The 26,064-nt window shown below is 41.8% G+C and overlaps 2 protein-coding genes across 5 annotated transcripts in view; one reads left to right on the plus strand and one right to left on the minus strand.

The window, feature by feature from the left end:
• Window positions 1–3,513: 3,513 nt before the first annotated feature.
• C21H17orf67 (chromosome 21 C17orf67 homolog) lies at window positions 3,514–7,147 on the minus strand. The gene is made up of 3 exons (XM_075441341.1): window positions 7,093–7,147; window positions 6,307–6,408; window positions 3,514–3,601 (listed from the first exon to the last, which is right to left on the minus strand). Exons 1-3 carry the CDS (start codon window positions 7,145–7,147, stop codon window positions 3,567–3,569), a joined length of 192 nt encoding a protein of 63 aa, XP_075297456.1. The 3' UTR covers window positions 3,514–3,566.
• Window positions 7,148–9,538: 2,391 nt separating this feature from the next.
• DGKE (diacylglycerol kinase epsilon) overlaps window positions 9,539–26,064 on the plus strand; it is a 31,598-nt gene continuing 15,072 nt past the window's right edge. For 3 of the 4 annotated variants that reach the window (XR_012765991.1, XR_012765992.1, XM_075440790.1), the window contains exons 1-10: window positions 9,539–10,248; window positions 11,919–12,078; window positions 12,574–12,693; window positions 13,430–13,573; window positions 15,469–15,626; window positions 15,900–15,951; window positions 16,096–16,209; window positions 16,713–16,784; window positions 17,309–17,436; window positions 18,363–18,474. Coding sequence is in view for 2 of the 4 variants with exons in the window: in XM_075440790.1 (XP_075296905.1) it covers window positions 9,791–10,248; window positions 11,919–12,078; window positions 12,574–12,693; window positions 13,430–13,573; window positions 15,469–15,626; window positions 15,900–15,951; window positions 16,096–16,209; window positions 16,713–16,784; window positions 17,309–17,436; window positions 18,363–18,474 (1,518 nt within the window). In the remaining 2 variants the exon portion in view is untranslated. Of the gene's footprint in view, window positions 10,249–11,918; window positions 12,079–12,573; window positions 12,694–13,429; window positions 13,574–15,468; window positions 15,627–15,899; window positions 15,952–16,095; window positions 16,210–16,712; window positions 16,785–17,308; window positions 17,437–18,362; window positions 18,475–18,804; window positions 26,057–26,064 lie in introns of those variants that run through there. The other variant, XM_009938428.2, reaches the window with a different exon arrangement.

The following is a 26,064-nucleotide window of genomic DNA, read 5'->3' on the forward strand; positions in this document are numbered from 1 at the left end:
CCGCACCTCGAGTACTGTGTTTGGTTTTGGGCCCCTCAGTACAAGAAGGACACAGAGTTGCTGGACCGTGTCCAGGGAAGAGCAATGAGGCTGATGAGGGCTCTAAGGAACAGGTCTTGTGAGGAGTGGCTGAGGGAACTGGGGTTGTTTAGTTTGGAGAAGAGGAGGCTGAGGGGAGACCTTGCTGCTCTCTACAGCTACCTGAAAGGAGGTTGTAGTGAAGTGGGTGTTAGTCTCTTCTCCCAAGTAACTAACGATAGGACGAGAGGAAATGACGTCAAGTTGCACCAGAGGAGGTTTAGATTGGAGATTAGGTAAAACTTCTGAACTGAAAGTTGTGAAGCATTGGAACAGGCTGCCCAGGGAAGTGGTGGAGTCACTATCCCTGGAGGCGTTCAAAAAATATGTAGATATGGCACTTCAGGGCGTGGTTTAGCAGGCATGATGTTGTTGTGTTGACAGTTAGACTTGATGATCTTGGAGGTCTTTTCCAACCTAGACGATTCTATGATTCCCTCTTGATCTGTCTGTTCTGCTGCCCGCTCATCATACTCTCTCTCTCTTTCCCTCTGTCCTACTCCTGTGCATAACACGTCGGAGAGTGAGGCTATGAGTCTAGGGAGCTCGTCTCGCAAGAGCTGCAAGACATGCACATTTTCTCTTGGGTGAAGGATAGCCAAGTCAACGGACTTACAGAGGAGGAAGGAAGGAGAGAAGGAGAGAGAAGCATCTGAAGCAGCAGTGTCTCCCGACAGCGCTGAGAGCGAGAGCTGCGGTGAGTCCCGGGCCCTCAGGGCCCAGTCGCCCCTCTTCTGCATCCCGAGCCCCCCCATGGCCCCCTCTCTTTTCTACAGTGCTGTGATTTTTGTTGTTTTTTTTTTTCCTTCCCCGTACCTCCCCTCTTCTGTTTATGTTTGCGTCCTGCTCCCTCTCCCTCTTTTTCTCGCTTTTTATATTTTCTCTTCATGTCTGTTTTAGTACGCTGTCCGTATTTCATAATTTTCTCCTTCCCTAACAGCTATGGCTTTTAAAATGTTCTTTTTATTCCCACTTTTGTTGTTTTTGCTACCTTTTTAAAATTGTTTCTTGTCTTTCTTTAGTGCCGTTGCTTTTTAAATCTTTCTGTGCCTGTTTTTATCCCATTTGCTGTTTTTATTTTGCTATTTGTTAAATAATTTCTTATCTTTCCCTAGCATCCTTGCTTTTAAAATTTTCTTTCTGCATCTATGTTTTTGTATGCTGTCCCTTCTTTTTATGCCATTTATTTCCTTAATCCCCATCGCTTTTTAGATTGTATATATTTTTCCCAGTTCATGGTCTTTATTTCACCGTTAGCGCTTTTGAATATTTCTTGCGTTTCCGTAGCGCCATCGCTTTTTGTTTTCTTTCTATAGCCATTTTAGTTTGCTGTCCCTATTTTTTAGTTTTTCCCTTTATTTCCTTAACAACCATCGCTTTTTAAATGTTCTTCCTGTAGACTTTTTCCGCTTCGGTGCCTTTCTTTTTTGTTCTTTCTTTTCTTTCCATAGTCCCCCAGCTTTTTAGCTTTTCTTTCTACGTCTCTGTTTCAGTTGTCTGTCCTTAAGTTTTAATTTTTCCCTTTATTTCTCTAACCTTTGTCATTTTTTTTTAATTTTCGACTTCTATGTCATTCACTGCCTTTATTTTTTAACTTTTCTCATTTTTCCTTAGCGCTGTCGAGTTTTACATGCTATTTCTACATCTCTGTTTCAGTTTGCTTTCTCCACTCTTTAGTTTTTTATTTTTGTAATCCTCATTTCCTTTAAAAACATCTGTCTACTTTTATCTTATTTTCTGCCTTTAAATTATTTCTCGTCTTTCCTTAGAGACTTGCTTTTTATGTTTTCTTTCTACAACTGTTTCGGTTTGCCATCCCTATTTTTGATTTTTTCACTTTATTTCCTTAACCTCCATCGTTTTTTTCAGTTTCATTCGTTTACCCTATTTGCTGTTTTTCTTTTGAGGTTATTTCTTTTAAGTATTTATTGTCTTGCCTTAGTGCTCTTGCTTTTAAAATTTTCTTTCTACACCTTAGTTTGATGTTCCTGTTTTTTTAGCTTTTCCCTTTATTTTCCTAAGCCCACTTGCTATTTTAATGTTCTCTCTACACTAGCATGTTTTTGTTTTCGACGTCTTTATTTTAGTTATTTCTTGTCTTTCCTTAGCGTCTGTTGGCGTCCTGAAGGCTCAGCTGGGGTCCTGGGGGGTCTCTGTTGGGGTCCTGGGGGGTCTCTGTTGGGGTCCTGGGGGGTCTCTGTTGGGGTCCTGGGGGGTCTCTGTTGGGGTCCTGAAGGCTCTGTTGGTGTCCTGGGAGCTTTTCTGGGGTCCTGGGGGCTCTGTTGAGGTACTGTAGGCTTCGCTGGGTTCCTGGGGGCTGTGTTGGGGTCTTGGGGGCTTCGACGGGGTCTTGGGGGCTTCGCTGGTGTCCTGGGGGCTCTGTTGGGGTCTTGGGGGCTCTTTTGGGCTCCTGGAGGCTTGGCTGGTGTCCTGGGGGCTCTTTTGGTGTCCTGGGGGCTCTGTTGGTTTCCTGGGGGCTTTGCTGGTGTCTTGGAGGCTCTGCTGGGGTCCTGGGCGTTTCGCTAGCTTGCTGGTGGCTCTGTTGGGCCCCTGCGAGCTTCGTTGGGGTCCTGGGGCCTTCGTTGGGGTCCTGGGGCCTTCGTTGGGGTCCTGGGGCCTTCGTTGGGGTCCTGGGGCCTTCGTTGGGGTCCTGAAGGCTCAGCTTGGGTCCCGAGAACATTGTTGGGGTCCTGGGGGCTCTGTTGGGGTCCTGGGGGCTCTGTTGGGGTCCTGAAAGCTCAGCTGTGGTCCTGGGGGCTCTGTTGGGGTCCTGGGGCCTTCGCTGGGGTCCTGGGGGTTCTGTTGGGGTTCTGCGGCCTTTGCTGGTGTCCTGGGGGCTCTGTTGGTGTCCTGGGGGCTCTGTTGGGGTCCTGGCAGCTTGTCCCAATCCAATATTGGGGAGGTTTCTATGCGATCCCAGGAGACGAGATTAAGATTCAAACGCAGTCATATGCTGTGCAACCTTGTAAACTTTATTTTCGGTGAACCGGGAATTGGAGGTGTGGCGGGGACGGCAGTGGGGGGGAGAAGATAAAAAGTCGGAAAAACCCCAGTGGGCGAGGAAAAGAAGTGCGGGGGGAGAGGATCAGTTACCACCACCACGGATTCGACGATGTGCAGCGATGTCCAGTCGGCTCAGTCTCTGTGCAGGCGTGGAGCCCCGGCGAGAGTAGAGCCCAGCAGCCAGGCGGTGAGGAGGAGAGCAAGAGAGCGGCGAGGACCACGTGCTGCCCTTTTATAGGGGCATTTGCGCGTGCGCAGAGCATGTCCACATACATGCAGTTCCTGCCATGCGTGCTGCCCGCTTAGACAAGTCCGTTCTTGCCTGTCCACGGGCTACTCTGTGCGCAAGCGCTTTCCTGCAGGTCGTTGTGGCGGTTTCTTTCCAGAGGCCAGCAAGAGATGGCAATGGCAATGTCGAGACAAAACCTGTTTGTAGTGGTCTTCTACACCCTTTACAGGATCACGTGGCAGTACGCTGAAGGGTTCTAGTAGTAGCAGACATCAGTGCCGATTGGTCTTCCTGTCATACATAAAATAATGTAAATTCCCCATACTAATTTATAGCTTTTTGGTGTAAGCAACAGGTTATCAGTAGTAGCAGACATCAGTGCCGATTGGTCTTCCTGTCATACATAAAATAATGTAAATTCCCCATACTAATTTATAGCTTTTTGGTGTAAGCAACAGGTTATCACACTAACATGAGCTGTGTACCAAAAACTTGGCTTCCACCAAGAACAAAATTTACTTTTAAATAGTTACACCCCCAGCATATGTGGGCTCATAAGCTTTGCGAACACTAGATATATTTTTTTCAAAATATATCCCCATTGCTTTGCACAGTAGGCGATGCAGGAATGGAAGCTGCAGTGTAAACCCTTTGCACCGGCCAAGTATTCCCACTGTCATCCAGTTCTCTGCTTTTTGTGCTGACCAGAGGGTTGGCATGCTGGGTGCCAGCAGGCAGCATTACCATCCTGCCTTTTACAGTGCTTTCTGTCCTCGCAGCCCAGGGTGTCTTGGCTCAGATCCCTCCATGAGACTGTGTTACGGACTGGCAGAGAATAGGACTATATGACTGGGAGGATGCCACACGATAAAAAGCAGGGTCTCAGTCAAAGTAAGATTAAAACGTGCTGATAACATAAATGACATTTTTAAAATAATCAGAGATGGCAGATCTTGCTGTCTGTAACTGAACAGGGTTTTCGACTGAAACAGCACTGTGGAAGTCAAACAGTGTCACAAAGAATTGCAAATTAAATTCCCCAGCTCAGCGTGATCTGGCCTAGCACAAACAGCTTTTGCTTAAAATAGATGAACAGAGGTGGGTTCATCCCAGCACTTATCTTATTCTGCTACAATGAATCCATACAAAATCAGTTTTTCTCCTTGAGCTGGTGGTAGAACTGTGCACAGGGATACAGCGGCCATGCACCTTCATTCACAAGGGAAAGTCCCCATGTTCCACATAACAAGGGGGGATAGGTTTTATTGTCACAAGAGATCTCCTTTTCTACTGAAAACATTTAGTGAGAAAAACAAATAATTTTATGTTTGGGCTTTCTTACAGAAAGCCAGCATTGCTGTACAGAAACAAAAAAAAAAAAAAAGAAGAGAAAGAAGGTTGAAATTCTCAACAAGTGTTTGCTGCTAATCGTAGTAGGGTGGAAAGTGGCAAGGACAGAGCAGCAGAAGTCAGTAATCCTCTAGCCCTCGCTCCCTCTACTCCCCACCCAGGCTCACAGAATCATAGACTATCTCGAGTTGGAAGGGACTCGTAAGGATCACTGAATCCATCTTCCTGCTCCTCGCAGGACTACCTAAAACTAAACCATACGAGTAGGAGCATGGTATGTATGCACGTAACTTCCTGCAATACGGGATTTAACTTAGTCCAACTTCTCTACTGTTTTATTTCTTTTGTATTTAATATAAGTTAGATTTACTATGTATTGTATAATCGTGGTGGTGTATTAAGCATAAGCATAGATGGGAGCTGTATTCCCACCAATTTTCCAAAAGTGCAAGTCTTATTTAACAACAGTTTAGAAATCACCCCAATCCTGAATGTTGTGGGCAGCAGTGCAGCCCGTGCCTTCCGGTTTTCGGCTTTGTTGTGCAGTCTTCCTTGCACAAGATTGTTAACAAGCACGGTGCAATATTCCTGTGACAGCTCTGATTTGTTGTGGCGGTCACACTGGACAAAGAAGTGTGTACATCGGCAGTGGCAGATGCTTTTTGGCTAGTACGCTGTGGCCATTGGAAAGGGCAAACCGCGAGCTGTCTCCACCAGCCTGGCGCATGCCGAGCTCAGTCCTGCAAGGTGCGCAGCACTATCTGTGTCCCACGGAGCTCAGAAGTGCTCAGCACCTTGCTACACTGCGCCCCGTGTTCATCATACATGCACAATCTATTGTGCGCTTTCTGGCTTCTGTGGGTTTTGCCTCTTCAGAACCATGTAATTTTAGCACAGTTTATTTACTTTGGAAAGAAATAGCCAGTAATTTTAAAATACCTTAAGTACGTCTTGAGAAGTGCAGAATTATATGTTGCATCTTGTCAAAGCCAGTAAAACAGAAGGCTCCTTAATTATTTCACTTTTTCTTTTGTTGTAATATGGTTTAGAAATAAATGTAAACATTGCATGCAAAACCAATGCTGTTGCATTAAGCTAGCAGCTAAAAACTTCTACAATCTCATAACAAACCATCCTGTCTGTAGCATTGATAAATAAGTGAAGGAAAGTAAGTGATTTTAAAGGCTAGTTCAGCACTACCTCAATCTCCACACTGACCGCTGACACCTACATCTCCCTTCTGCCTGGAGTGCAGAACGTACTGTAAGCAGAAGACATTTCCTGTTATTTAGTTTTTGAGGAACAACCTCATAAAATCCACATTTCTATAAATGAAAAGCCACTTTCTTCTCAATAATTTAATCAGCATTTTTGAACCGTGATAAATAATTTCCACGTTCTGCAACCATACATTTCCTGAGCAATATTCAGCCCTTACAGAATGCTACTTAACAGTGATTGAAAGAATGTAAAGGGTTTTTTTAATATTTCACAGAAGAAGTCAGCTGCTTAAAAGGGTGATATTCATAACATATTGCTTGGAATTAAATCTATAGAAATCTAATACTAAGCACAAATGCTTTGGGGGTTTTGGTGTTTGTTCTTTTTTTAGTTAATGTAACTTAAAGATAAATATCATAAATCACCCTCATTGGCTCCATCAGGGAAGCCAGCTTTTCTTGGTCTGTCTTCAGGACGAGTTCTCATAATCTGTTTGCCGTCTTTTTCAGACAAAATTGGTGAAGTGTCTAAAGACAGAAAAGCAGAAATTAGTTCTGAAATTACCAAGAAGTTAATATTTTATCTGTCAGTTGTAAAATTAAATGTCTCCAAACCCGATTTTTGTCTATATACAAAGTGTTCTTTCATTACAGCCCCTTCCCAGGGGATATTGCATTCCAGGAGATATGAGTGGAATTTTAAACCATTTTTATACTTGTGCTTTCTATAGTTCTACCAGTATGAAGCAAACCCTACATATTCATGTTACTCTCTGAAACAAGAAAATACAACAGCACCGTCTAACCACTGACGTTAGTAACTCTTCCAATTCTTTGTTCTTCTCTGTGTTGCTTTACATTTTACGATTATTTTTCAAAGTAATGAGTCAGACTTTCGTTGCAAAGGAGAGATTGCATTGAACATTTCGCTCGCAGGACCTTGGTAAAATAGTATTAAAATAGTGAGCTTATAAAATTAAACTTTTGGGTTTTAAAGTAAATTACTACAGTGTGATAATGCAGAGAGTAAAATATCTAATTCAATAGCATGATTGTTAAAAATTAAATCATGGAAATCTGCAATATAAAAATAATTAAGTATTAGAAATGAAATATGAAGATACTAAAATACAGGTTTGAAGAACTAATACTGCTATAACACGTTCTGCAGCCCTACATACACACGCAGGTTTGTTTAATATAAACTCTTACCTGTAAAAGTGGTCATCAGAACCAAAAAGAAGACAAACACAAGAAACTGCTTCATTTTGATTCTGCTTTCTCTCAGGCTGTTCCAAAATGAGTAACAGTGACGGAGGCATTAGCCTATCTGAAGTAGCTACGTCAGTCACAAATGTTTGTTTATGATTTAACTAATTTGAGCGATAGTATGATTTTTAAGACATCTGGCCTGAAGTTTTTGAATGTGGCTATTATCTGCTCTCACATTCTCAGCATAACTCGGTTCCTGAGGGAAAAAAAACAAACCCTTTTTCCACTTCAAGCTTCAGAGTTACACTGGACATTTTAAATTAGTGAAAATCAACTCCATCACCTTACATTTAGCATAGCAAGTAATGGTTTCAGGTGCCTAAGGTAACGATTGTTTTTCAAAAGAAGAAATTGGATGTTGCTGAAAAAAGGCAGCCGCAAAGGGTCCCCTGTTTAAAAAATTGTCTCGAACTTTACCCTGGCACAGAAGTACACATTGGTGTGGCTTAACTCTAGCAAAGCCAAATTATCACTGATGAAAAACACAGCAGAGAGATTTTTGTCAAATTAATAGAAGCAAGCAAATGAAAACTCACATAATTCTTCTCTTTTTCAGGACAAGTTACTAGCAAACAGGATTATGAAGGCTTTTACTAGTAAACATAGTGTGAAGTGAGAACGCAGGTTTAGCAAATGTCGTTGCAGACAGCCAGTTTCTGCCACCAGTGATGGGACCGGCCAGACCTCTCCTGAGCAGCACCAGGCTGGACTTACGGCACCAGCATCTCCAATTTGTCGGCAAAGAAAGCAGTGTGCCTCTGAGTACAGTGTGTGAAATAAGGAGTCAGAATTCATCGGTGGCTCTCGCTCGAGGGATGTGAGTAATTAGCATTTCCCCTGCGAGGAATCCCGTACCTCTGGCACCGCTGATGACACAAAGCTGGGAGGAGTGGTGGATACACGAGAAGGCTGTGCTGACCTGGACAGGCTGGAGAGTTGAGCAGAGAGGAACCTGATGAGGTTCAACAAGGGCAAGTGCAGGGTCCTGCACCTGGGGAGGAACAACCCCGTGCACCAGTACAGGCTGGGCTGGACCTGCTGGAGAGCAGCTCTGCTGAGAGGGACCTGGGGGTACTGTGGAGTCTCCTTCTCTGGAGATATTCAAACCCGCCTGGACGCGGTCCTGTGCAGCCTGCTCTGGGTGACCCTGCTTCAGCAGGAGGGTTGGACTGGGTGACCCACAGAGGTCCCTTCCAACCCCTACCGTTCCGTGATTCTCCCGGGGTGTGCCAGCCTGGCTCTGAGCTGCCCTGCTCATTTGCGCCTTTTCATTTCCTGGAGAAGTGGCGTTTGTTCTGCCTGTGCCCTGTGTCTGCAAGGCCCAACCGGTTTCGGTGAGATCTGGCGGAGAGCTGGGGGTCTCCAAAACGCTGTGTTACAGCACGGTTCCAGAGATCGAGCAGGAGGTCAGCGAGGGGGGCTCTGCGAACGCCCCTCGACGGGCACATGGGGGAGAGCAGCACTGGGACGCGGCTGCTGGGCCGGCCGGGCTGCCATGGCACGCCTGTTCGTGCAATGGTCGGTTTGTAAAAACCTGGCAGAATTATGGGCTAAACCGGGGAGCGCAGCAGGCGATGGGGGCTAAGCCGCCTGGCGTGGGGCAGCTGCGGGGTTCGGGCGCCCTGTTACCGGACTGGTCCTGGAAACCCCGGTGTCAGACCGTGGGGCCTTCGCACGTTTCAGCGTGTGTTTGAAGGCACTGACAGCCTAAAATCCAAAAGATGTTCTGTACGCTGTGTGGATTGACGCGATTGTTCAAGGCAGTTTTCAAAGTGCAAACCCCTATAGTTTCTAATGGCAGCAAGTATTTATTTTTAGAACAGCTACAGGGCAAACAGCGTAACACGGGCAGGCAGAACGACATTACGGGGGGAAAGCACGTAGGGTCGGGGGCGCACAGGGACACACAGCACGGTAACGCGGCCCGAAGCCAGCTGAGCAGCCGCCGCGGCCCTGCCGCCCACCGAGCTGACGCTGGAGCCGCGCGATGTCCCGGCCGCCGACGAGAAACCCGGAGTCGCGATAAGCCGGCGCCCAACCCGACCGCGCCCGCTTCCGGGCGGCGCCCGTCTCCTGGCAACCGCCCGCTTCCGCTTCCGCCGCCCCGCGCATCCCCGGCGGCCGCCGCTCGGCCCGGCGCAGGCGGGAGCGGCCGCGGGGAGCCGCCGCCAGGAGCCCCCGCTGTGCCGCGCTGCGGGGCGGGAAGCGGCCGCGGGGCCAGGGCGGCGGCGGCAGCCCCCAGCGCAGGGCGGCGGAGGGGGGCGCGGCGGACTGAGGGGCCGCGGCCTGGGCGCGGTGCCGGTCCCTGCCTCGGCAGAGGGGCCTGAGGGGAAGGGGGGCGCTCGAGGGCGGGCGGGGCCCTGTGGCGGCTCCCGCCTGGGGGCAGTGGGCGGGAGGGGGCCGGCGGCCGGGCGGCCTTGCGCTAGGCCCGGGCAGGTTTCGGCGGAGCTCCTCGCACCTGAAGTCCCTCTGTGGGTTGGCAGGCCAGGGGTGGGGGCAGGTAGGTGCTTAGCTCTAATAAGGGATTAAAAGATGTTTCATGAAGCTGCACGTTGGCCCCTGGAACGAAGGGGCCGTTCCTGGGCTCGCCCTGCTGTCAGCCCAGCTGGCGTGAGGGTTTAGGCCGAGCTGCCGAGGGATGGAAGGGTTGGAGAGTGGGAGCGGTGCGTCTTCGTTGGCGGTCGCGGACTGGAGCTTAGTGTTGTGGACGCTGTGTGCTGTGCTCCTGCCGGTGCTCATCACCCTGTGGTGCAGCTTCCAGCGGTCCCGGCGGCAGCTGTTAATACGGGACATCTTCCACAAGAGCAAGCATGACTGGCACTACACAGACCTCTTTGGCCAGCCCTCGTACTGCTGCGTGTGTGCTCAGCACATCCTTCAGGGTGCCTTCTGCAACTGTTGCGGCCTGCGCGTCAGCGAGGGGTGCCTCAAGAAGGCTGACCAGCTTTTTCTCTGCAAGGAGATCATGATGAGGAGCAACAGCGGAGCCCACGGCTCTATGCCGCACCACTGGATCAGAGGCAATGTCCCACTCTGCAGCTGCTGTGTGATCTGCAAACAACAGTGCGGCACGCAGCCCAAGCTCTGCGACTACAGGTACTGTGAGAGACTTTGGTTTCGTATCAGAACGTACGATGCTATATCAGTGATGTGTTTTCCACAGAGTTACTGGAACTCGTTACCCCGAAGGAGGTCCTGCAATAGTCAAATATGAAACTCTTTTTAAAAAAAAAACAAACTCCAAAGAACCTGAAATTAAATTGGATGCTTGTGGATAATTTGAGTCATAGATTAAGAGTATAGCACTGCATCTCATGTCCGCTTGTTCTCTTCCTTGCATTACTCCAGCATGATGTGCTAGCTACTGTATGATTGCGTATAAAAGGCTTTCTATGTCCAAAAGAGTTTATAGTTTAGGGGATGACCTTAGAAAGGTGCTAACACACTTGTCATTTGTACAGTGCATAGCCTGAGCGGTTTGGGTGGTACAGCTCACAATTCAGAGCACCAAAAAGCAAATACATCTCTGCAAAAGAGGCATCTGCTCAGTATAACTAGAGCAAACAACTGTCCTATAGTTGTTTTCAGTTCATTTTTAAGGATACTCAAAAAACACTAATCAGAAGTTTTAAAAGCTCCTGTAACATGATCTATTGTTAACGTTTGTGGTAGGAGTGTTAAAAAATTTAACGGAACCATTGAATAGCCCTGCACACTCATCAGTAAGGCCGACTGCAAAGTTGCCAGCGTGATGCATAGTGGCATGTTAGGCCGAAATATAGTGCTAGTTGTCCAGGTGCTGGGTACAGTGCAAGTGTCATTCCAGCCTTCTCAAGGGATGTCACCTTTCCAGCACATATTGTGCCAGCTTTTGCTTTCCTTCTGTGTGACACTGTCAGACTGCTTGGTAAGTAAGCAGAATTACAGTGTAAACGAGCATACTATCGGAAACAAAACCTTTAGAGAGAGTGTGCGTAGGAGAGGATTTTGGTGGCAAAGGGGGAAGGAAGGAAGAAAAGAAGAAAGTCACAATATGGGGCAAGTATCATTGCTACTCTAGTTATGTGCTGGATTAGTCAGAAGGACTCCAAAAATAGCTTTCACAGCTGCTTAAATCAAGGCTTTGGATGTAGCAAATGAGGATTAACATTCTGCAGAGGCTGGCAGTGGATATTGCAGTATTTCCTCTTGTTCTAGTCCATTTTCCAGGACAGCTTTTAGAATAGGTCAAAAAGCTGAGCAGTTTTGCATAACAAATCCTGTCAGCCTTGTACAGTACTGTGCAATCTTTTAGGTTTCAGACTTAAAGGGGTATTATCAATTTAAGAAATTTATTAATTAATGTTACTAGTAAAACTTTATTAAATTGAACTGTAGTGTTTTATCTGTGCTCTGTAAGGATGGATAGGAGTTCAGTTTCTCATACAAGCTTTTAGTGTAACTGTTAACATTGCAGACAATGCAAGAAGATATTTGTAGCACCTGGTTTTGGAACTGTTGGGGACTTTTTTTCCTCCAGAATTCAAATGCTTTTCTGGATTTGCAAGCGCATGATCAAGTTATATAATTTTCTGTAGCCAATACATAGTCATGTAAACTTCCAGGGAATGCATGGTTTTCTCTGTAATGTGTTTAAAATATTACTTATAATGGTGCATGTAAATGTAAGTACTTTTCAGAAAGTTAGCCTTTCTAAAATAAGTGAGAAAAATTGATGTGCTTCTTGTTTGAGGATTTTTTAAAATGTTTTTTGGTCTTTTTTCCAGATGTGTGTGGTGTCAGTACACTGTGCATGATGAGTGCATGATGGATTGCTTAAAGACTGAGGAGTGTACATTTGGCGAATTCAGAGACTTAATTATTCCACCATACTATTTGTCTACAATCAACCAGATGCGTAAAGACAAAAGAACCGGTTATGAAAAGGTAGTTGTCTACTGCTTCTTGGTTTTACAAGACACTAAAAAAACAAGAACAAAAAACCCACGCATTAAAACTTGAACTCAGTACATTGTCCGGTTAATAACTGTCAGGTAAATGTTTCAATATATGTGAAGTACTTGCAGTGTTAATTCAGGGGTGCTTGTCATTGTATTAACATGATAGCTGAAGCATAATTAGACGTCTGGATTTTGTTAGTCCAGAACAACACTGAGATTTGGGTACCTTACCTCCTCGAATGTTTTGTGATTTTTCTACTACTGTGTTCATAACATTGTAGTATTTGTTGACCTAGGTACTGTAGAACAAAAATCTTCAACCTGGGTGTGTCAGAAGCATTTGTTTCTGTTTTGACTATTTCAGACTGATTGGTAACTTGCTCATTTCAGCACTGACAGGGGACAGGTTTTTGGAGCAAGGCTTTCAGCGTGTTTGAACGCGCAGTATTTGTGTGCCTGACTGACTTTTACCCTTTTGCAGGTAGTACCTTACTGCAGAAAACACTGGATGCCAGTAATCGTACTGGCTAATACTCGTAGTGGAAACAACATGGGTGAAACTTTGCTAGGAGAATTTAAAATTCTGCTGAACCCCGTTCAGGTATTTACAGTGAAAAGCCACTATAATAAAATAAAAGTTTAAATTAGAATAAACAGCACTGTGCTTACACAATAGCAGTAGGATCTTGTGGAAGATCAGTAAAGGAAACAAATTCATGCAGTTCATTCTTTTAGAAAGACTGGCTTTATACAGAGAGACCAAAAGTGTAGAGGCTCCTCCCAGCCCCGCATCTGTTATGGTTCTAATACTGGTCCACTCTTCTAATATACGTGCAATAATTCCATTAATGATAAGTATCTGATATTGAAACAGTGTACAATTTTTAGACAATGAAATATCTAGATCTTCTTGATTTGAAACCTGGATTTGTTTCAGTCCTCACTTTTGAAAACGTCAGTGTTTACAGTTGCTGCTTTGTGTTGTTGCTTTCCCCTTAAAATCCACTGGGCCGGCACAGGATGTGGACGTAAGGCAGTTAGTTGTTCCTTGGATTTCCTGGCTGCACCTGAATAATCTTCCTTTAAAGTTCAAAACCCAGCCTTAGAATACAGGCGAATAGAAATCAGTATGTACTTGTTTTAAATGCATCGCAATAAGGCTTTAAAGAATAAACCTGCTCAGAGAAGTCAGGACAGCTCATTTGCTAATGGGATATTGTAAATGGAAAATCTTTTGTTTTGCATTAGAATGAACTCCCGGAAGTTGTATATCTGTGAGGCAAATCCCGAGTCATGTTTAGTGAACTTACGGAACTCCTTATTTTCCTTTCTTCTAGGTTTTTGATCTAAGCAAAATTTCACCTGCTAAAGCACTCCAACTTTGTACCTTGCTGCCTTGCAACGCTGTCAGGGTTCTTGTCTGTGGTGGGGATGGCACGGTAGGCTGGGTCCTGGATGCAATTGATGAAATGAAGATAAAGGTATTGTGTTTTAAATTAGAAGATGTCTTATGGTGAAATGAGCTTTAGAGCTGCTGAAGTGCTACACCTAATCTCTTGCCTGCATTTGTTGTTTTCATCTTCCTGAATAAGCCTACAGAGAAATATTTGTGGAATTGCTGATTCATACTGGGGGAGACAGGGAAATGCATCTTGTTATGAGTCCCTGTAGTTCAGGAAAAATAAGAAAGCTTTAGATTTTTCATGATGTTTAAAGTTGTTTTTTCAGTAAAACAAGAAAAGAATAAGCTGCAAAATATCTTTTGCATTGTTGTTTCCTCTTTGTCTAAACAGATTTATTTTATCGTAAATGGCATCACTAATCATGGCTAATGTGCTCTGATGGCTTATTTCTCCTAGCATGCTCAATGTTTTCTAATAACCTCATAATTTTACTGGCTATGTTGGTTATATTGGCAGTGCATGAATGAGTGCAGTAATTTGCTTCTGTTCCTTATCATGTATTGTAAAGAATCTTATCAGTCTGCAGCCTCACCTATTAACAGCAAGTAGAGAAGGAAAAAATGAGCTGTATGTTTACTGTTGGTTTGAAATGGAAGATTTACCAATTTACAGGGTACTACTAAGAACTCCTGAGAAAATCAAGAATAAAGAATAATTACTAGGGCTTTGATACTTTACCAAATAAACTTTTTTGTCTAGTGTAAAAGGAAGAAAGTTACTCTTCTTATATCAATGTCTTTTTCTTCTTTCTTGTGCAGCTTTCTTGTTAATATCTGAAATCTTGTAATTGAAGGCCATTATTACAACTTCATGCATAGTCAAACTGAGCTTCTTTGAGATTTTTTTATGTACTGATAAAGTAGAAATGCAGCAAAGTGTAACTAAAGGTTAATGAATATGAGTATATGGTTACTTGGTTTTGGACACTTGATATCTTGTCCCTCAGAGACAATATAGTTGATGAAATCTGGGTTCTTCTTTGTTTCCAAGTATTCAAATTGAGTCATTGCAGTTACATACATACTGTTGAGATTATCAGCAAAACCTTTTTATTATCAGCAGTAGGTTATTTGCTCCCTTCATTTATCTTGACTCTCAAATACAGGTTACCTGGCTGATAACTCTTCTTGAAAAAATAGTAACCGTAATGCCACTTACTGCAAGTGCTTTTCACAGCTGAGTTTCAAAGGCCGTAGTACATCTGAAAGAACTGTTCACCCTTCTGTGGCAAAGTGGCCGTTTTGAATGTCTGCTTCTGTCACTCTGATCTGCAGAGGTGATTATCATCTGCTCCATCTGTTGATGACAGTTGGATCTGTCTCTGAAACAGATACTGACTTTCCTTCTCTGAGTATGTGAAGTTCTGCCTGTGGTTGAATACTCTAGTATTATACGCATCTGTTGTTTTAGAGCTTGACCTCACTTCACGCTTGTGTGAGTGTTTTGGTCTCTTGTTATGTTTCACAGCCTTGTGTGTTACATCTCTCTCAGTGCTCGTATCACTCCCGAGAGGTGTGTGCAGTAACAGTGTTAGTAGCTTACCATGGCTGCAGCAAGTCAGCAGCGTATAATCAGGAAGTCGGATGAGAAATTCAGGCTTCCACTTCTAGATCCAAAGCACCATCCTTTTGAAGGAATACTCTGTTCAGTATTAATGCTGCATTGTTTACACATTGTGTTTGTGTTCTCTTTTCCTACCACAAAGATTTAACATGTCCTTCCTTTGCATTATCCCTATGATATGTACTTAAATGCGCCATCTGCTATACTAATGCTGCCAGCTCTATTGCTCTGCACCGTGTAACAAGCTGCTGTGAAGAGGAGTGATTTTTATCTAACCTGAATGGTTGAGAGTAAAAGGGACAAAATGAATGCTGAACAAGGAGCTAATGTGCAGTGTTTTTGTATCCTAGGGCCAAGAACGTTATATTCCACAAGTTGCCATTTTACCTCTGGGAACAGGTAATGACCTGTCTAATACGCTGGGCTGGGGTGCAGGTTATGCTGGAGAAGTCCCTGTAGAACAAATCTTACGCAATGTCATGGAGGCAGATGGAATCAAGCTAGACAGGTAAGTAACAGTGAAAAGATAACTTGTATAGAACCAAATACTGTTATATCCCGTTGCAGCAGTGTATGTAAAGGGTATTGCTGCAGGGAACTGTAAAATAACTGAACTTCAGAATTAGTCTTTATTTAGTTGTTCTACAAGGCTTAACTCTTTCATAATTTAATTAAATTTGAATATTTTGACTTGGTCCTAGTGTGGATATAAGATTCCTAACTACAGCTTTGATACTGAGTGAGACAATCTGTCATGAGTCTAATGTCTGTTGTTTTTCAGATGGAAGGTTCAAGTAACAAACAAAGGATACTACAACTTAAGGAAACCAAAGGTATGATTTGCAAGAATAAATATGGATGCTATGGAATACCTGTATGTTTATTTTTCTGGTTACCTGCTTCCTGTTAAACATTGTGACTTTTCAGTCCTAATAATGATATTTTGTAAGACCGTAACTAGAAGTTCTGTCTTACAGGTATTCACAATGAACAACTACTTTTCTGTAGGACCTGATGCTCTCATGGCTTTAAATTTTCATGCTCATCGTGAGAAGACTCCCTCTCTGTTTTCCAGCAGAATTATTAATAAGGTGTGTTTAGTAAAGTGACATTTTCTCCTTGTAGTTGTTGACTTGACTGAAGGCTATTTTTGTTTTGCATTGCTTTACTCCCCTACTTCCTTTCATGCCATTTTAAGAGTTTGAACTCATTTTTCACAGGGATGGAATTCCATAGGTGAAATGTTTCCAGCCCACTCAGAAGTGTTTTGTCTTGCCTCTGCTTGCTGCCTTACAGAATATGCTGTTTGTTCAAATTTTTTTTAAAAATGTTTCACTTGCTTTGAAATTTAATGGGTTAGACATTGTCTATTTCCTTTTAAAGTGGAAAGCAAGTTTCTTATGCAAGTTGTAGCCTCAGGAAGAAAGCTTAGCTGAAAGATTTGCAAATATGTTACATATTAATTTTAGATAAGGTTTGCAGAACAATAACTATACATGAATATTTCAAATAGTATTCATTCTTCATATGTATTGTCTTTTTCTAACAGTGTTTTCTGTTCTCCCTATTTTGTGTTTGTTTTTTTTTTTTATAGGCTGTGTATTTTTTTTATGGAACCAAAGACTGCTTAGTACAAGAATGTAAAGATCTTAACAAAAAGGTTGAGGTAAGTCTTTTACTTTGCTTATTCTTTGGATAGTGGAGTGTAAAAACTTACCTTGCGAAAGAAAAGTGGAAGAGCTTTACAGTTTACATCTGTGTGATATTTGTATAAGGATGGCTCTGGACTTGGAGTATTTTTGACGTTCCTTTCGCTATCTGCAGCTTACTTTATGGGATTCATGTCTTTGAGCTTACTGAAAATTCCCATTTCTTTTTTCTGCCCTTGACTCAGTTCTATGAGTTAAAGTACTGATATTCAGAAAAAAGTTGCTGTAGCGCCAGAGACTTACAGAAGTGAGAGTTCCTTTTTCTTTTCTCTATTAACAGAAATTTATTACAGCTTAGGATATCTTGTTAAAGCAGAAGCATTTTTTTTAAGTATGAAAAGAGAACATGTTCTATTTATACAGCAACAGTTTTTCTTCAAGTGAAAGCCTATTAAATGCATAAAGAGAATAATTAGTTTATATTGAAGTAGTGGATACTGAATTTGATCCACAGTAATTAACTTCTGTTTGTCTTTTAAAGCTAGAGTTGGATGGTGAGAGAATCGAGTTGCCCAATTTGGAAGGCATCATTGTCCTGAATATTGGATACTGGGGAGGTGGCTGTAGGCTCTGGGAAGGAATGGGTGATGAACCTTACCCTTTGGCAAGGTACGCAATGCATCTTTTTCTTCTTTTTTCCTTTAACAGTTCTTCTAATGTAAGCAATTCTCTCCAGTAGGCTGTGCTTATGTAGCCAGACTAGTCTGAAAGTCAAAAGGATTCCTTGTGACAGTAGGCTATCTCAGATTTTTTTATTTTCCTCATGTTAGAGACTTGGACTAAGTGCATCTACACATCAAGGTTTTCTCAAGACCTTCTCAAAATGTCTGGTACGATTAAGCAATAGCATTGAAGAGACTATTAAAAATGAAGGTAGCCATCAAAAAGTAGAAAATACGTCCATTTCAGAATATAAAAGAACACGTCTTAATAGAGGTTAAAATACAAAATGAAAACAAAGCAAGCCAAAAATTTGACTCCCATGTTTGAGTAAGTTGGCTGGATCAATGCTAAAGAAGAGAGTAGGTGGGTACATCAGTTATTCCCTCCTGTGACTTCATTCTTTAGAAGCCATGTGTATAAATAAACTTCATAGTTCTGTTACAAGGCTTATGATCCTAGATTTCTAAAAAATTTTTGGGCAGGGTCGTTTACCAAAATCTAAAAAAATTCACCCATTACAAGATTTTTCTGTAGATTAATAACTGAGTGAAAAGACAGAAAGTACAAATGTATGGAAGACAAATCTACTGTGGGCCTTAAATATGCACGGTGAGCCTTGGAAAGTCATATATCCATAATTTCCAGAAGCTAGCTGAGGTGTACCGGCTGGTGTATTGCTCCATACTTGCATTTTAATATGTCTTCTTTTGCCATTCAGTGTGACTTTTGTCCAGCACAAATAGATAAACGTATTTGTCGAATAGCATTTGTCTTCTCTGTAGGAGTAGCCATAAAAGGACTGTGTAATATTTGAAAGGGTGTTCTAGAGGTCATGAGCATCACCAAAAAGACTCTCGTTTCTTAATTCATAGACATGACGATGGACTTCTGGAAGTTGTTGGCGTTCATGGTTCTTTCCACTGTGCCCAGATTCAGGTGAAACTAGCAAATCCTGTTCGCCTGGGGCAGGCACACACAGTGAGGGTAAGTGGTGTTTATGAACTTGTTTCCGTAATTTTTTTTTTTTTTTTTTTTTTTGAAACACAGCATAGTATCTCAAGCACTCAACTGTCTGATCTGAAGTTGCAGTTTGCATTTGACCTAGATGTTTCTCTTGCTTAGTAAAAATTAATTATGTCATAATTCACAGTCCTCTGTTGTTGTGGTTGGTGGCCTATGAGTGCAACTAATTGTATACTAAGTTTCTTCCTGGCCAGGCTGAAATCATGCAGCATCAGTATATTGTAGTTGTAAAAGGTGTCTTCAGAGCTACTTTGAACTGCTATGATTGTGTGTTCTTCTATTTAATACTAGCTGATCTTGAAGAGTTCAAAAATGCCGATGCAGGTGGATGGAGAGCCATGGGCTCAGGGGCCCTGCACTGTTACCATAACTCATAAGACACGTGCACTGATGTTGTATCACTCGGGTGAACAAACAGATGACGAAGCTTCCAGCATGTCTGAGCAAGACCACATGAGAGAACAGACGGATGAAGACGCATAGATTTTGTGGAATTTCATGTAATACAGTGATGAACTTCAGCTCATTAAAAGCACTGACAACGCCTAATCTAGATGAAGGTTTATGCCATAAGGTTCATACTTGTGAATGAACTAGAGCTGAGGAAAAAGCCATGCTTTTATCTTCAAGAAAACTTTCACAGCTGAATTACCACAACTATTTTGCCTTTTAGATTGATGGTGATGCCCAGCCTTTCTAGCTGGAGGAGTTAGTAACACTAGTGACAGGAAACAGACAGATATCACAGCCCTTCCTTGCTGTGGAATCAGATCTTCTGCACATATGCAGTATAGTGTGCAAAAGGTTTGATACCCTTAGAAAGGGGAACAGCTGGAAGTTTGGCCTGCTTCCACCTGCCCTGTTCCACAGAACAGTTCCAGAACAGAAAAACAGACCAAGTAGGATGTGGGCTGATTTTCTGACAGTAGTCTGCTCCTGGCTGCCATCTCTTCTTGGGAGCAAGATGAGTACCTTTCGGTGCACCTGCTTATGCAGTGTGTGTCTAGTAGGCTTGGCTGGGAGAGCAGAGGGTCTGGGACCTCTTGGGAAGGGGGTTAGCAAGAAAGATGCTTTTGGGCTAAAGGTTTCTGGAAATGTTCTGGTAGAGAATGACCTTTTTCAGTGGCTTTGTAAACCGTAGATAAAGTACTCCTGAGGTCCAAAGTGCCCAAGATACAACTTCAGAATAATTGTACCATGACTTGCACTGAATGATCCTGTTACTGACTCTGCTTCAGTTCAGCGAGAGACTAGTTCTAGTTTTTGTAAATAGCAACGTCTTTGTTCTTGATGAGGCTTTTTGGAGGAAAACTTAGACAAAGGAGCTGTCTTTTTTAGCTGTTTAGAGGAGGGGTTTAAAGAAATCGTGATAATTGGCAAATGTGTGTTTGTTTAAAGGCTTCTTAAAGATCTGGCTTCATAATTGCCTGAAAATCATCAATAGTGAGTCAGTCTGTTAACTGTTGAAGTGTGGAGGTTGAGAGATAAGTTTGTGGAGGTTAGCAAGTTCTGGCATTCATGTGTATAATTAGATTGTGAGAAAAAGTGTGGAAGCATTTGTTTTCTGACTGGCTCTTAAAGGTTCAAAGATACTTTGTTGGACCTGAAACTTCATTTCCCAGATGGATATAGGGTGAGAAAAAGATTGGTGGTCTGTGCTGATGGTAAAGTTTAAGAATGCGTGTAACAGTACATGGAAGCTGTCAGTTTGGCATATCTGAAGCTTCTCAGGTTAAAAGCTTCTCAGGTGAAAACATCTTCATGGTGAACAGAAGTAAAAATCTGCTTCCTTTTTTCTTTTCTGTTGTAGGTATTTTAAGCCTGCAGCAGGTGAGAGCTATGAGCTGGGGTTTAAATTTTGTCAGTAAAGAATTCAGTTAAGTCCAGCTGAGTTACTGAAGGTGATCTTCCAGTTAGGAAGAGAGTGTATGCTGAATGTATCATGCATAAGCTGAGACCATAAAAGAAGTTGAGAGCCTTGGTCTGAACTGTGAACATCGCTGCTTTTGTCAGAACGCCCCCAATCTCCCCCCCCCCCCTTTTTTCTTTATGCTAACTGAGAGTGATACCATGGAGTAAAGTAGGCTATGTTTCTAGGTTTTGTAAAATGAAACTGTTTTTCAACAATCTGTAAAATGACATTTGCATTAATGTTAAATGGACTATTTATATTTTAAAATAATTTATTGAAACCTTGGCAAAGTCAGTATTTTTAGAACCTTCAACTGTAATCCTCTTTGGAGAGCATTTTTAACTTGATGGTATTCGTTGTAGGAAGTGTATGTACTACATCTTAAATACTACTGATTATCAGTGAATTTATAGCTGCCTGAAAATGTGATTAGAGTGAACTGTAAAGCAGAAACCATTTGTAAATTCCATATTCATTAGCCTTATAGACCTCATCTTAATTATTTTATTGTATGTAAATATAGAGAACAAATTAATAGTTAAATCTATGTAAAAAGTGTTTAAAATACCCAAAGGTATACTATGTTAGATAAATCCACTACCCTTTTTATTGTTATGAGGTTCAATTTGTATTAGCTTAAAAAAATCTTACTAGTTAAGTTATTATTTTTTTTAATAACTTATAACCATCAGCATCCTAAAAATCATTATATTCTATGCTATGGTCCTTATGTAACTGTTGTTTACAAACAAATGACAAGTCTGGAAAAGCAGGGTGTGTGCTATGAAAGGCAGTATTTTCTCAAGAGAAATGACACCACTGGCTACTTGATCTAAACTATTCGCAATGCAGTTTAAAGAGTTACCTGAAGTTGATTGATGATTATTCAAATTGTTTTGTAGTATAAGAACCTTTAACTTTTCAAAAACTTCTCTCTCTGAACTCCTGACATCTAGGAAAAAAACAATCATTGCCAAGACTTTAAAAGTTTCCCTTTTTTACGGCGGGCGAGCTGGCTTCTCCACTTGTGCTTTGCCTGAGTGGGTGTCAGTGATGTTGCACAATGTTTGTGCAGGCAAGAGCCTCCCACTTAGAGCGGCCTTGCTAGGAATCCAGTCCTAAATGTGTGAAACCCTCTTTGAGAAAGGTAAATCTAGCATTCCTCTTGCAGCAAATGATGGGTAGCAAACATAGCGATTCTAAGTGTGGGGAAGCATTCCTCTTGCAGCAAATGATGGGTAGCAAACATAGCGATTCTAAGTGTGGGGAAGCATCTTGTAAAATTGTATTTGTGGTATGGAGACTATTCTGTAAGGGTGAAGCATCCAGTTCCCGATCAGACACGGGGTCATCATTCTGTTGTAACTGTATGTAGCTGACACATGCATGACAAAAAAAAGTTCTTTCTAAACATGCAGTGTTAGCACTGGAATCTGGTAGGAAGTCTGGCTGTTTCCAACGTGCTGTCCTTTAATTTCAATGTATCCTCCTTTCCAGTATGTTGCAAATTGGATTAAAGCCTGTTTTGAGTTGCTTTTCTGGCACTAGTTTTAGTCCAACTGCAGACAGTAAATGTCAGCAATGGGCTTCCAGATTCTGATGCTAGCATAAATGAACTTTTCTAATTTAGATTATAGCTGTATCTGCTTAATGTTTTCATGTGTGTGTTGTAATTGTAAACTGTTACATGCTTTTTTAATGTAGGTCAGTGAAGTACCAGTACAAATAGCTACTCTGTAGCTCTTCTGAAAACAGGTTGAAACCTGAAAATGCTGCAGAACGTTCTCTATCCAGCAGAGGGTGCTCTGCAGCTGGATCTCAGGTCTTGCACGGAAGGTTTTTTCCCTTACCCTGTTAATGATTAACGTTGGAGAATCAGTGCAAGTAATGTTTCAGAAAGGCAAATAATGAATCGTTTATTTTGGCAGTCTTCATATAGTATGTCTTTGTGTGAAATGTACAGGGTGAATAATAACATCAATTATCGAGCACTCAAAAGTGAATTTACAAAGTTCATTTTGAAGTTTTATTCCTGCATACACCAGCTTAACTGAATTTTGGTCAGATTCTGATAACTTTCTTTGCTGGAGGTTCTCAGTCCTGTGCAATGCAATACGATAAACTTGTATGGAGAGCCTTTCTGTGAGTCAGCTTCCTGCCTTGCTCAAACCTTGTTTGTTTACACGCACATTGAGAGCCCGTGTCCATATTTTCATGTGCACAGAACTGCTTGTCATAGGCTTTGTTTTACTTTGTGTTTTCCCTTCTGCAATTCATAGCAGGGTTAAACTGTTTGAAATGCCACCCACATTTTGGATATTTTTCTATGTCTGGACTTCTCAAAAAGGTGTCTAACGGCCAAATTTGCATTCTTCATCTTCAAAAGCAGCTGAGATGGATGGCATTCACTTACGAATACATCTGTTGTTCCTGGTGTTTGAAGCGGGTTAGGGTAGTATTTAGAGCATACTTTTAACGGCACTTTGGAATTATTGCAGTTATGAAATAAAACACAAGACTATATTCTTTCTACTGCAATGGTGATATTTCTGTTTCAAATTAATTTGGAATTATGTTCAAATTTGAACATTTTTCTCAGCTCATGCTGTTATGAATTGCATTTCATGTTCATAAAGTAAAGACTGTATAGCAGAATTCATGCATTTGGTACTCTTTTTTTATACGTTCATTTTGACTGTTGCCCCTTCATAGGGGTTTTTTTCTGTGTCTTGCTTTTCTTAGGTGCTAAGTAACTTGAAACACCATTATTTTAGTTAGAAGCTTTAAGTGCTTGCTCTCTGAAAACAGACCTGAGTTTCTCCTGGTTGCAAAAGAAAATGCTACTGTGTTTGAACACACTAGGAGAAAACCATCTTGTTGAGGCAATGCTTATAGGAAGAGTAGGTTGAAAGTTTCTTCTGTATAACTTCAGCTGATTCAGATTGAGAATTTGTTCCCTGCACATTTTGTCTTGCTAGTGTTTACATCTACTCAGTAAATACTTCTTTCCCTCAGTCATTTAATTACTCATTTTATGCTGGCTCACTTTCAGCTAAAAATGTCATTTGGGACAGTATGAAAAGCTCTCCTGAAATCAGGATAGTGAGCTTCTCTTCTGTCCACTTTATCCTTCATGCCATCTAGCTTGTCAGAAAAGAAGATTGGAATGGCTTCACGCAGCGTGCTCTTAGCCCAGTAACCTGCCTGTTTGGCTTGTTCAGTCACTATCACCACACTTGGAAGATAGTAGAAAGGACTCCAGAGGTTCTCGGTGCCCCTGACCTATTCTGAAAGTATAATTCTCACTCTTTTCTGCTGGGGAGGAACCGCACTGTTCTCCACAGGTTCTGAGAACTGATAGTTAAAGGTTCTGGTTTCAGTTTGGCCAGTTCTTTCTGGTTCTGCGTTATGTTGCACTGAAGCTCACAGCTTTTACAGTGTGTGTTACTGTATGTCACTGGTTAAAAAAAAACTTCAGGCACTCTACCTTAGCTGTGAATCAGTTTTATAATACTTACTCTTTTTCACTTGGCAACAAATGCTTTTTGGTAGAGCACCACTGTATCCTAGTTACTTAATCTATGGGTAAGAGTAAGACACTTGGGAATCGTTGCGTGTGTTCTAACTGAAAATCCTGTTTTGTTCTGTATTTCATAACAGTTACTAGCATTTCTTTTTCCTTTTGGAAAAGAGATGTGACCCTTCATTTAGGAGTAAACTAGCATATCATCAGATTTAAAAATACTAGTAGCGTAACTGATCCTGTTGAATGTGAACCATTTAGTTTAAAATGCTCTGACTTTTTCTGAGAAATGATAGCTGCTTCCTGAACACAGGAGTGAGACAACAGAGACCACTTGTTCATTTAGCAATTAGGTATATTGAGAGAATATGCACATTCTGTATTTCAACTTCATTTAGGCCACAGTTCTAAAAGCTCGTCATGATCAAAATTTCTTAATCCCACTAAGAGTGCTGAATACGCAGTTCAAGTTTTGGGCATCTCAGGGAGAGACTTCTAGCTGGAGTAAAGCCACATGCCTTGACTAAACCTAATGATGATATGCGGACTTGCATTAGCTGAGGATCTGGCCCTTAACTGTTGAAAAGTATGAATGTATTCAAAATTTTACTTTGTTTCTTGTTAATACTGCCCTGTTTACTGTGCTGTGTAATTGCTGTATGTAATTCATTTGAGTTTATTCGTATGAGTTTATTGCATTCTGTATCTGCAAAGTTTACATCCCTCAAAAGCCATTTTGTCTGCTATCAGCTGTTGTAATCCTTAGAGTACCTCCAGCCATCTTCTTTCTAGGATTTTTATAGTGAAAGAGAATGGTTTTTTATTTTTGTAGCTTGTAACTTCAATATGTATACTAGTTATTTCTATTTAGTAATTAGTGATCAGAATACTGTAAAAATATTACTTGTAAGAGCTGTAGCTTTAAATTAGTAATAACTACTTAGAAGAAAATACCAGCATGTTAAGTTTAAAAAAAAAGTTATTCTTTAGCTTGGAAATACTGTGATGCTGTGACCTGGGATTTGTATTGAATGTGTTTATGCATATATTCTGAAGTTGCACTAAACAGGTAAAAATGAGCTTAAAATGCAAGTAATAGATCAAAAAGTAGAATTCATAACATCTTAGGTTTTTTCAACCAAGAAAGGTGACATTTGGGATTCAGTATTTTTTTTGTTTTCCCGCAGAACCGTGAGGAAGGAGTGGTCAGTGTACTCTTGACGGAACAGTTGTTTGCTTGTGGTGCAGTCTGAGAGATGTATTATTTAGTGCTCAGACATAAGCAAAAGCCATCTGCACCATTCCCACCTCTCTTCTCAGAAAGCAAAATCTCAGAGCAAACCTGAATGCTCACAGCTGTAAAGTATATGAGATCTTACTTGCAAAGAAATAACCAGCCAACATAATATTGAACCTCCAATATAAATGTTTAAAGTCAAAATTTGCTAATTTTTTCTTGATATCATGTGATGCTTTTAAATCCCAAATTGTTTTTCCTCTTCTTTTAAAAGAAGGCAGGCTGAAATGAGAGGATAAGGAGGTATTACTGTAAAGCTCTTAGTCATAAAAGCTGGGAAGTGTGTTCCTTATTTGCTGCATAGGCAGAGGAAGTGTGATTGTGGAACGTCTCGTAAAAGTCTCTGCTCTGTTTGCACCGTCAATGGCTTCACCCAGTATTTCTGAAGCGGGTGATGATGCCATTGCCTCCTGTAATTGTGACGTTTCCTCAAATCATTATATGTGGATGATGCATGTGAGTACTTGGGTGAGGTTCTGTTTGAAAAAGCTGCAGCTCCAGTGAAGTCACAGAACTCCACCCGGTGCTGTGGTGGTACTGCACATCAACACAAGTGGAAGTGAAGAAAGTTTTTGTTTTCAGTCAGTTGTATCATGGCCTGTCTCTTGTGACCTAAGGTCCCAGAAGGCTCTTTTGAGAAGCATCTGCTTCATAGAAGTGTGTAAATACAGAATTTTTCACAGCACTGATCCTGTTACTGAATTTCCTAATGCATCTTTTTGTTGTCTTGTTATTTGTACTGTATTTCTGTGTAGATTAAATTGTGTGGATTAAAGTATTTAAACTCAGCTCTTCCTGTTCCTCACTATGCATAAAAGC

Source organism: Opisthocomus hoazin, chromosome 21 (assembly GCF_030867145.1).
Source record: "Opisthocomus hoazin isolate bOpiHoa1 chromosome 21, bOpiHoa1.hap1, whole genome shotgun sequence".
NCBI lineage: Eukaryota > Metazoa > Chordata > Aves > Opisthocomiformes > Opisthocomidae > Opisthocomus > Opisthocomus hoazin.